This window comes from Scaptodrosophila lebanonensis, unplaced genomic scaffold (assembly GCF_003285725.1).
Source record: "Scaptodrosophila lebanonensis strain 11010-0011.00,11010-0021.00 unplaced genomic scaffold, SlebRS2 tig00000061-arrow-pilon, whole genome shotgun sequence".
In the NCBI taxonomy this organism is placed as follows: Eukaryota; Metazoa; Arthropoda; class Insecta; order Diptera; family Drosophilidae; genus Scaptodrosophila; species Scaptodrosophila lebanonensis.
In genome coordinates this window covers 8292255-8303156 of record NW_022060554.1, presented here as the reverse complement: position 1 = coordinate 8303156, position 10902 = coordinate 8292255, and the positions used below count along the sequence as shown (strand labels likewise).

Here is a 10902-nt window from a genome sequence, read left to right as displayed (position 1 = left end):
GATTGCGGTACAAGCAAAGTAGTTCGCTTCATCGATGCTTCATGGATTGGCTGATGAGGCGACACTTGCTGTTAAAGCTGAAGTGCGACGATTTGACGCCGCGTGGATGGCCCTTTGATGGATGACCTAGGCTTGAACCCAACGGTCGTAGCGTTGGCGCATTTGCAGCTCCTGGTGACGAGCGCCATCGACGGAGGTCCAGAAGAACGTGCCGCTGGTTGTGCGGGCAAAGTGCACCGGTATGAATGTCTGCTCGGGATGAACGGGTACGAGGCGCTGCTGTTGACCCTGTTGCACGATCATGGCCGCATTGTTGGGGCACTGACGCAGATCGTTGTAGAGCCGCTGCTCCAGTTGCTCATTGGCCATGTTGTCGCAATTGGCTGCTGGATCTGTGCGCATGTCCTCTAGCGAAGAGTTGATGTCATTTTGGGTCTGTACCTCGCTGGGAGTTTTGCGCAGAAGCTGCTTCTTCTTGATTAGCCGCAGCAGTGGTTTGACGAGTTTCTTCAGGCTGTGCATGGCCATGGTATGTTGATCTGATTTGGGCTGCATCTTGCTGCTGCTCTCGAACTTGTATTCCCGAGTAATGAACGACATGCTGCACACACGCATTGAAATTTTTCTACACAAATCGTAACGAAAATGTTGCAATTGTCGAAACGCAGTTCTTCTCTCTTCGCTTGATGATACTGTTCTGCTCGTTGAAACAATCAGGCCTCGCTTTTATAGGACTAGCGCTCCGAACGGCCTCGTTGGCTTCTCGCATGGAGCGCAGCACTCTCTCCCGCGTCAGCCAATGGGAAGGCACGATGCGGGCAGGTGGTTGCATCAACGAGACAGAAATTGCGCTCACCAGATTTTTGAAGTGGATTTTTAGTTGGGCCTTTTTTTGTCCGCTCAGATTTAGGGTTCATGTTCGTTTCTCTCTCTTCCTCTCTACCTGCTGCTGAGACAACACTGCATGGGTTTTGGACAGAAATTCCACCAGCGAGGGCAAGAAAACAAGTCGTGACTTGTTTCAAAATTTTTCATCCCCCGGGTGCGAAACAATTTAAAATTCGATACGCAAACCAAAAAGGGACAGAGAACGAGACTGGGGATAACAATGCAATTCCTAAGCTAACAATAGTGTGCGTATCTCTGAAACAATCTCGCTGTTGGAAAAATTCAACTTGTCCGGCATTTCATTGAGACAACACATCATAAATCCCTTCGCCCTTTGTCAACCTGTGGGCAAGCAACAATTTCTGTAACGTATTTTCCCAACTTCCCGAATGTTTCTGTTGTTGTTGGATTTCGAAGGTTAGTCAATTTGTATTAATTCCGCATTTGGGTAATACCCGTACTGTACTGTAATGTTAGCAGGTACTTGGTGTATTTGTTTGTCTGTGTAGTTGGTCGGGACGTTCAAATGATGCGTGGAAAATGTGCGAAGCGGGAGAGCGACAAGTCGTTAGGGAGCTATTCGGTGTATGGGTTTTCCGTTTTCTGGAATTTCGGCGGCTCATAGTTGTTGGACGTTTTATGTATTGTCTTATCCTTGAGCGTTGAGCGTTTCACTTGAACGTCACGTCCGAGCTGATCTCTAACGGTTTTCTGATTTTGTAACGGCCGAAATGATGACGAACACTTTGATTTTTCCCTAGACAAATATATATGTAAGTATGTACGATTATATAAATGCGAAATGTTTATGTATGTATGAATATGTTTGTGACTATAGACATTTTTTGATTTGCTCCTCGATTGAAGTTCAAGGCAATGTTTATGGACAATGCTCTTGACTACCGCACTACTGTTATTCTTCTTCCTCTTTACATAAGGCACAGGCGCAGAGATTATTCCAGTTGGGGTCTGGCGCGCTTGCCAAACAAGTTTTTGTGTTTTTATGTTAGTTGCATCCGAGAAGCCGTTCAAGCAGCCTTACCGATCGCTAACCACAGTCGATGACAAATACATACGTACTTGTGTACAAATATACTATATACCTGCATACTATATATTTAAATATGTGCCATGCACATAATGTTCTTTCTTCGCAGTTGTATAGTATTTTCATGCAGAGAGCAGCCCCAAAGTCTTCAAATAATGCCCCATATTCAAAGTGAAGTGCATTTGAATGTTCATACACATGTACAAGTATGTATGTATATAAGAATGAATGTAGTATTGGGCATGCTTAGAATAGAATGGCATGTTTCGCGAGTTACATTTTTATAGTCATACAGCAGATAATTTGCACACAACAATACATGCTCTAGGCGAAAATATTGGTTACTATGCAATCAATTTCATATTCTTTATTAATCGGTAAATAAGGTATAAAATATATTTATAGGCTTTGTCAATGTATATAAGATCGGTCAGCATCAAGGGCGTACGTAGCTTAAAATTAAAATTTTGATTAAATACTACATAAAATAATTTTTGCATATGATCAATGAAAATCTTCAACAAATCCAACTCAGTTCCTTTATAAGGCGAAATAGTGCGTCATAATAACGATCGTGTGGTGGACTTTATATGTGAAAATTTTTTTAATCACATTGCGATATTGCTATATTTATATGCATTCTCATCGTTACTTAACTATAATTTTGAAATATCCAAAGGCTTTAACATACAAAACACTACAAACACTACACTGTACAAATATAACCCCATCTGGTTATTATAACTTTCAAATTTTTTTTTTTTTCCTAAAAGGTTTTTAATCTCCTTTATATGCCAAAGCTTCTTCCAATCCTTAAAGAAGTCCGGAAAATGGTTTTCTGGAATGACCTCCAGTACCTTCCTCAATTCGGCTAGAATCTCCTAACCGGACCAAAACGGTGTTCCCAGAGTATTATTTTCAATTTATTAAATACCCCGAAATCACACTTGTCTTTAAATAAAGTGTAGCCGAACTTCTTTGTATTATAATTTCGAATATAACATTTTTTTACTCACTATCCTTTACATACAGGAGCTGAAGACTTTATAAGCTATTGCTACGTTAAACACTAAGTTAACATTTAATTTTAATTATGTGTTAGCTGTAAAAAATAAATAAAAAATGTTGGACATTATAAAAATCGAAATAATCATTTTTAGATATTGCCAAAACACAAAAAACAATACAAAAAAAATTGAAACGAAATCTATAAAATATAAAGATTTGATCCCATCGCAACACCTACTTGACTTTAGGGTTATATTTCTTCACCATTTGAACCGTTGAACGATTTCAATCATTTTGTTGTTAAAATTATATATATACATAATTACAAATGCATTTGTACTGGTAGCTCATTTCAACTTTTTGTGAGACCCTTGGGTTATAAAAACTAAGAATAGTGCATTATTGTAAACCGGGGACAAACTTGATACAAATTTTTATACTTAGTATCGAACCCTATTACACCTAATTCTGATTTTACACGGTCCTTCTTTACACGGTTTTGATTTAATACGGTTTGAAAATGTACAATTTGATATATGGCTTTATAACAGATGATCATGTCCTTTTTTGAACGGTTGTTTTTAAACGACTTTTTCTGGAACCAATCTACCGTGTAAAAAAAGGTGTAATTTCAAATAGATTTAGATGGCCTATCAGCAAAATTATACACATATAGTATGTATTCAAATTTTAGTTTCCTATCAGTAACAGCAATACAAAATATAGTATGTGAAATTGTGAGCTGCATTCGCGCTATCGCACCAAGGTTTTTACTCGTCCATAGTTTTTAAGTTCGATTCTGTAGAACTACTATCGTGTCTTTTGCTTTTTATTGGATTGCCTATTTTAAATTCGTATTTTATAATTGATTCAAAAGTAGTATGTGCCAACTCAACGGTTGCTGCGACGTTAATGCAAGAAATGCTTCCTGCTCTAATGGCTTTGATGTTGTTTTTGTTTACAATGTCAGGAGTTATTATTGTTTGAGAAACGTCTGAGGATGTTGGGAAAATGGCATTGTTAGTTGGCAAACAAAAAGGTTAAGGAATTGCCGGCCTATTTTTCTCTTAGTGTGAATTGTTTTCCTGTTTGAGTGTTGTTTGAAATAGGACATGTCGAAACACGTTTCTGTTTCACTGCAACTTGCAGTTTGTGTTTCAATAAACATGGCAACTCATTTCGTTAGTAACGTATTTTGTAGCCTACAGTCCTGGCTACACTATGGAACAAAATTTTGAAGTTTGCCCGTTTCAAGAACATATGCTCGTAAGATTTGGCTGCTTATATAAGTATGTTTTGATATTATAATTCCCAAATATCCATATTGTGATAATTAATTGTATGCTTCTCGATTGTACCAAATTTGACAGATATGACAGAAAGGTAACACAAACAAGTATATTACAGTAGAGCAAGCACGACAAAGAAATACACAGTGTCCACAGAAAAACTTCCGCCACTGTTGTGTTGTGCCTGCAGCTTTGAAACGTAGTACCAATGGGAATTAAAAAATGGAGGTAGTCAACCACATATGCATGAGTAGTTTATGTAGCTTTGGAATTGTGTTTAATTTCGATGAAATACTATGGCGGGGCAAGGGAAAACCACAAAACTAAAATAAAACTCCAATTGAGCACGGCCTCGAAGAACTTAAATATCAAGATTGTTCAGTGTGGGCTTTGTCGTTTCCAAAGCTTAGGCGATCATCCAGACAGATGGACACTCCGACGGATATGTTTAAGTCGATTTGTCTCTTTATGCTGATTTAAATCATATGTATGTATACTTTATTGGGTCTGATATGCTCCATCCACATGTTACATACTTTGCCGAAACCTATCATATCCTTTTTCCCTCCGCGTCAAGAGCATAAAAAGAAAATCAATTGTAATGGTGCACAAACATTGATTGGAGCCCAGACTGCAATTTTTGTTGCGTAGTGTCTTTTGGCAGACAACTTAGCAATAACGCCACTTCTTATCTGAAATGATAAATAAAGGATCTCTGCGTTGATTGCTCGTCGACTCACTTAACTGATGACCGTCGCCGTCGCGGCCGCATCCTTCGTGTTGTGCATTAGTTTTGGTTTATTTTAAGGTTCTGGGTTAATCCTCACCATTTTTTTCTCTGTGCGTCAATCTATCTTTGTTGTGTGTAGTTTTTTTTTTTTGGTTCCTACCTGCTGCTTCTGTTGCGTTTGACCCTTGCACGTGTGCAACCGAATGCCATGAAATGCAACAATTCACAAACAATACGATAAATGTTGGAGTAGGGTTTGGCTACCACAATGCAACTGAAAAGGGTCTTCGTTCCGGAAAAGGGATTAATGCGGCATTGTCCGTGCGGTATTTGTTTAATATTTTGGAATTTCAAACGAAATCAGTAACGTATTTTGTGTGCTTATAGGGAATTTTCGTGATATTCAATATTTTAATGATTTCATTTTATGTTTTCTTTCTTTTTTATTTTGGTGCACATTTATGTAAATATATGTACATATAAACGAGTATGTACTCATATCTTGGGGACGAATATGAATTTATATTATGTAAATCGGCTTTACCTTAAAGAGCTTAAATTATGGCTGTATACATACTGAATAAAACGGGCTATATAGTTAGATAACTAGCTCGGTATATTATGCATTTGCACAATAGAAAACATTTGTAAACATATCTTTACATATTAGATCATGTCCAAATAGACTGAATTATATTCATAGCACCTGAGAATCTGGATACAGAATATCGAGTGCTGATTGGAGTTTATGTCAAATTTGATTGGGATAGGTCAACCGTAAGGGATGGCCATAAACTAATATGCGCTCTACCTGCAGTTGCTATTTAGGTGCAATCTTGAATTGTACGCTTAGGCGATGGAAAGTAATTCAATTGAAAATATACACATTTATTTAAAGGTGCGAAGGTGTTATATATTTATTATTAACTCAAATAGTTATTACTAGCATTAAATTACTTTTAAATCGAAAATATAGAAAAGTAAATATCTAAAGAGGATTCAGGGTCTTGAAAGGCATTCCTGCACGTCTCTTGGGTTATATTTAATAGTTATTTATCTGTGTTGAAGTAAAGAACAAATATTATAATACGAAAAATGCTAGCAAAACGGTAAGCACATATAAAAAGGGCAAAAATAATTATGAACGGGTCCAGTTCCTGTATCAAAAATCGTATTTTAGAAATATGTACACAATATACTTATCTGTACATAGTATTCTTAACTCCAAATTGATACTGTTTGATCGAATGAGGGTATTAAATTATATAAAACCATGTGGTCTTCAAGAAGAACACGTGTACTTAGCTCTACTTAGATACATTCTATTATGTACATGTATTTTATATCCATACATATATATGTACATACATACATATATACATCCTGGGCCATTTTTGGCTTCTAAACCTTTGCTGAAAGCAAGTGTGAAAAATTGTCCATTGCACACAGGTTATTTGGTGACATGAATAATTCTAAAAACGTTCGAGCAATTCTAGGAATGACAAAGTAAACCAGACAGTGTAAATTCGACTGGCGCCGGTTCCCTGTCGTTCATTGTCTCCTAACGACTCAACGACTCGAGGATACGCCTCGCCTTGATAAGTTCAGGTAGAAATCTACAGCAACGCAACCAGAGTGCTACCTGCCACAGGAGAGATAAGAAATTTCCTGTGGCAGGGCTAGATCCATTTAGGAATGTCTCAAGCGGCGTCACTGGGTCAAGTGTATGCTCATTTTTGTGGATGTAGGTATCTATCTGTATTTCGAGCCCATTTAATTTGTATGCGAGTAGCACACTAGCCATTTAAGATATAGCACGTATGTACGTGGAGTCCTGTGCATGTGTATAGTAAGTATTCATTTATCCTTATCGAAATGCTCAATTTTACGATAAGTGGCGTTAAAAGCCGAACCATGTCGTCAATACCAATGCATCAATCAACACACGAAGGCTTGTTAGTTATCGTTTAGTTCAAGGGTACAGTGCTCTTTAAATGATTGTCTTAAGCCGCATCCAAGACCATATGCTGTGCCCCCATAAGCAACGAGGCTATTTAAAATACAAAATTAAAGCAATTGAAAACTAATCGCTCACTTTCACATATTTCTTTGGTTATTTGGTTTTGCTTGACGACGAACACACACATCTACTATACTTGTATATTCTAACAAAGATCATTTTACTAGCAGATATGTATGTATATTTCTGTACAATCCCCGCACACATGGGTTAGTTTACACTGCTGATTAGTAAAGATTATTGTGGCATGGCAAACACTTGCGCCTCCCTCATTGAGATAATTGTTCAATGTTTTCTAGATCCTCTTGAAACGGCTGAGCAGAGAAACCGATAGTAAGGGACGCATGAATGCAGATAATCAGTATTCAAATGTTCTAAGGACCAAATGAACATATTGTAGTGCAGGCAGTCAAAAAAATGCACAACATTTCGTGCAACGGCATTGAATTTCATCCCCTCGGGATCGCGTTCTCCGTGTTAGAAACTGCACTTGACAATTTAAACACACAAACCCGATGTTGTCGAAAGTAACAGCGGTCGCAACACTAGACAGCAAGTGCGGCAAGATTCTTGAAATACGATCTCTTCCAATACATATACTATGTACTCGTTTGTGTTTTTGTTTCGTCAATCTGTCGCCCAAGTCTGCAGATTCTCGAGTGTTAATTGAAGGCCAAAACCTAAAAGAACTCCCCTCTCTTTTCGTGAAGTTATACGCGATGTGATATTCCCTCCATTCCATTCCTGAACGTTTTCTAAATATGGAAAATACCGAAACATATTATACAAGTATATAGAAATGTTATGTGCGCTTTGTTACTGATTTTTTTTGTTTGTGTGTAAGAGATTTTCCTATTGTGGTAAGAATTCTAACATAATTACAGATAACAAAACCCATCAAATTTATGTAGATAGGCAATTTAAAGTTCGACTGAATACTTGTATAAATAAAATTCGAGAAAACGTTTTTCGACTCCGGATTGAAACCATCGATATGCTATTACATAGTACGATAACTGGAACACCGTTTGGCAAAATATCATACTTTAAGCTTTTAAGAAATTTCTAGAATCATAACATGGCGGTACCCAAACATTTTTCAAAAATACCTCGAGTCTTTAATTTTTTAAAAATTATGCATTCAGGCAGATTGTTTCGATTACCAAACTTTCTTAAAAAAATGTGGACTGTTTTTATTTAATTATTTCTTTTTGTTTTTTATACAAAAGGCTCCCCCAAGACAGACATTTAAACTCAATCGGAAAAGTGCTGGTTGTTCCAGAATGTTGTTTCAAAAATCGTATATTAATGATGAAAGTGGAGAATTTGTTATTAAAATATTTTACAATTTTTGTTAAGTGTGGCCAAATACTTAATACGAAGTCTGATTTTAATTCCTAGTTTTCTTTTAGTATTCTAATACTTATAGGTACTTATATATTTTTCCACTGTTAAAAATGCTAGTTCCGTCAACTACTTTAACTTGCAGGATGCCCACTATTTTGTATTTAAAAAAAATAAAACCAACGATATACATAAGTACATATATACAAACAATTTTTAAGCAAGTAAGAATAGCAATTTCGGACGAACGTCGGCGACTTTTCTTTGTGAACACGTGTGCAGGTCCGGCCTCGTTCTTTCTTTATATTTATTTCTTAAAATGACCCTCGGTCATGTCCCCTGCGGCGTTGCGTTTTATTGTTTTGGGTTTCAGTGGTCCCTTTCAGAGGCGTTCGATGCATTGGTGTCTGTGCCTGTGTGTGTCTATGTTCCATAGACAAATTTGTATAGAAATGAACGGTTAGAAATTCTGAAAATTGTATACTTAGGCGTTTTAAAATTCAGCCCAGCAATCAAGCGCTATGTTGTTGTTCAGAGATTGATGATGGCTATGGTGTAAATTGTTAACACTGTTCTCGTACTGTGGTGGCCATCGATCGGCTCAGAAGAGGTAAAGGGCGTAAGTAACGCCTTTGGCTAAAACGAGGACTAGAGAACTATAATTTGAAGAACATTTCCTAAAATTGTGTGGATATTAAAGTCTTATTTGTTACTGATTGAAAAAGTAAACTTTATTTGAAAATGTCTTCTAATTAGTTTCATAAGTTTTTGTTAAGGAAACTTGAGCTGCCAAATTTGATTTAAAACATTAATCAAATTAGAAAAGGAGCACTTTACGTAACAAATACCATTACGAGTAAAGATGGTTGATTGGAATTTATACCCTGTACCTAAAGGATAAAAAGGTATACTAGTCTTTGTCTTTGTCTGTTTAACTATTACCTATCTTTCTTTTTGCTCTTTCAGGAATTAGCTATTAATTAGAATGAAGTTTTCTTTTTTAAGTTGAAATGATTACCTGTATTATATTTTCTTATGAAATAAATATAAGTAAATAAAAAATAAAATGACTCAAAAATTACTTCAAAGGTTACTATGACAGCTATATAGTGGTTCGATCTGGTTGGCTTGTACAATTACATTTTATAATATACTATTTGTTCGAATGCAAAAACTGAACAAAGTGCTTTACAGAATAACTCTCATCAAACCAAATCGTTCGTATGAATGCGCTCACCGGTTAGACTTAAATTAAAGTATAGTACCAACACGTATAGTATTTTGCTGAAATAGCATTTAAAAGCATTCCTATGAAAGCTATATATGTATAATCTATATGCTATGAAAAGCAAGCATACCAAGCAAGTATATGAATATTTTAATTTAAATTACGTAATTTACAGTCGTTACATATCAAATGTATAATTTTTTTGTAAAACATTGTGCACATTCACCAGGCAATTTCGATTAGTAGTGATTTCTGATTGTTGATTAGTCTTTGGTGAATGGTTATAATAACTGCATGGCTAGGGCGTTCTCACCTTTTTCCAAAGGAGTTCTACAAATTAAAATTTTGATTAAATAGTGCGCGATGCGTTAAAATATTAATTTATACATATGATCAATAAAAAACTTCAAGAAATTCAACTCACTTCCATTTTAAGGCGAAATAGTGCGCCATAATAATGAATTTGTGGTCGACTTCATATTGCGAAATTTCTTTTAGGGGGGAGCGGTGGTCGCCTTTTGCGGCTTTTCGGGCACGTTTATTTAGTAGCTGAGATTAAATTCTGCTATGAAACATTGCTTAATATTTGGATGCTGACGCGATTTCCAGCTGAATATTTGAGCAACTAAAGAAATATAGCTTAAGCCAAGAGATGCCAAAATGTGTTAGAAATATGTGAATCTATCTGTGTTGCAATGATTGGTTTTCATCCAATTTGTTGTATGATTTGTAAGTTGAAGCACAAATAATTATAAATATAATATGGAAAAATACTAATACACGAACACACATTAGTTGAATAACAAGTGACAACATCTGCGTCTTATATGGGCGGTAGGAGTGGGCGTGGTCGGAGCCGTCCAAAACTTAAAACAGTTCTTTTATATGCCATTACAAGTATCTGTGCCAAATTTCACGTATCTAACTTCATGTTTCGAATTTATGCCAACAAATATTCTTGATAATAAATACACAGAAATTTGAGTTGGATAATTATATAACAGAACCCACCAAACACATTTGCATGTTCCTAATGCATATTTTTTGTTTTTTATTCCAAAAAAAACTACCAAACAGTTATTGCAATTCAATCGATTCAATTGCTATATTGGTACTAACATTTTTTTAAAATAATTCTATTTAATTATTTAAATCATTAATATTATGACAAAACTCTTAAATACATTTAGCAAAACTTTTGCTTTTTTATCGTTATCGTTGTGCGCGCCAATTTATCTCAAAATTTTCACAATCGGAGGTAATTGGGTATCCACTTTCAACTAATTGCTATACTCTCGCCGCTCCTGATTAAGAGTTGTACTGTAGTAATACGCTTCTTATTGTAGC

At 36.0% G+C, this 10902-nt stretch overlaps 1 protein-coding gene across 1 annotated transcript; it reads right to left on the bottom strand.

Annotated features, from left to right (window-relative positions):
- Positions 1-656, bottom strand: LOC115624949 (enhancer of split malpha protein). Its single transcript, XM_030519800.1, has one exon. The coding sequence runs from the start codon at positions 613-615 to the stop codon at positions 127-129; it is 489 nt and encodes a 162-aa protein (XP_030375660.1). The 5' UTR covers positions 616-656; the 3' UTR covers positions 1-126.
- Between the last annotated feature and the right edge of the window lie 10246 nt (positions 657-10902).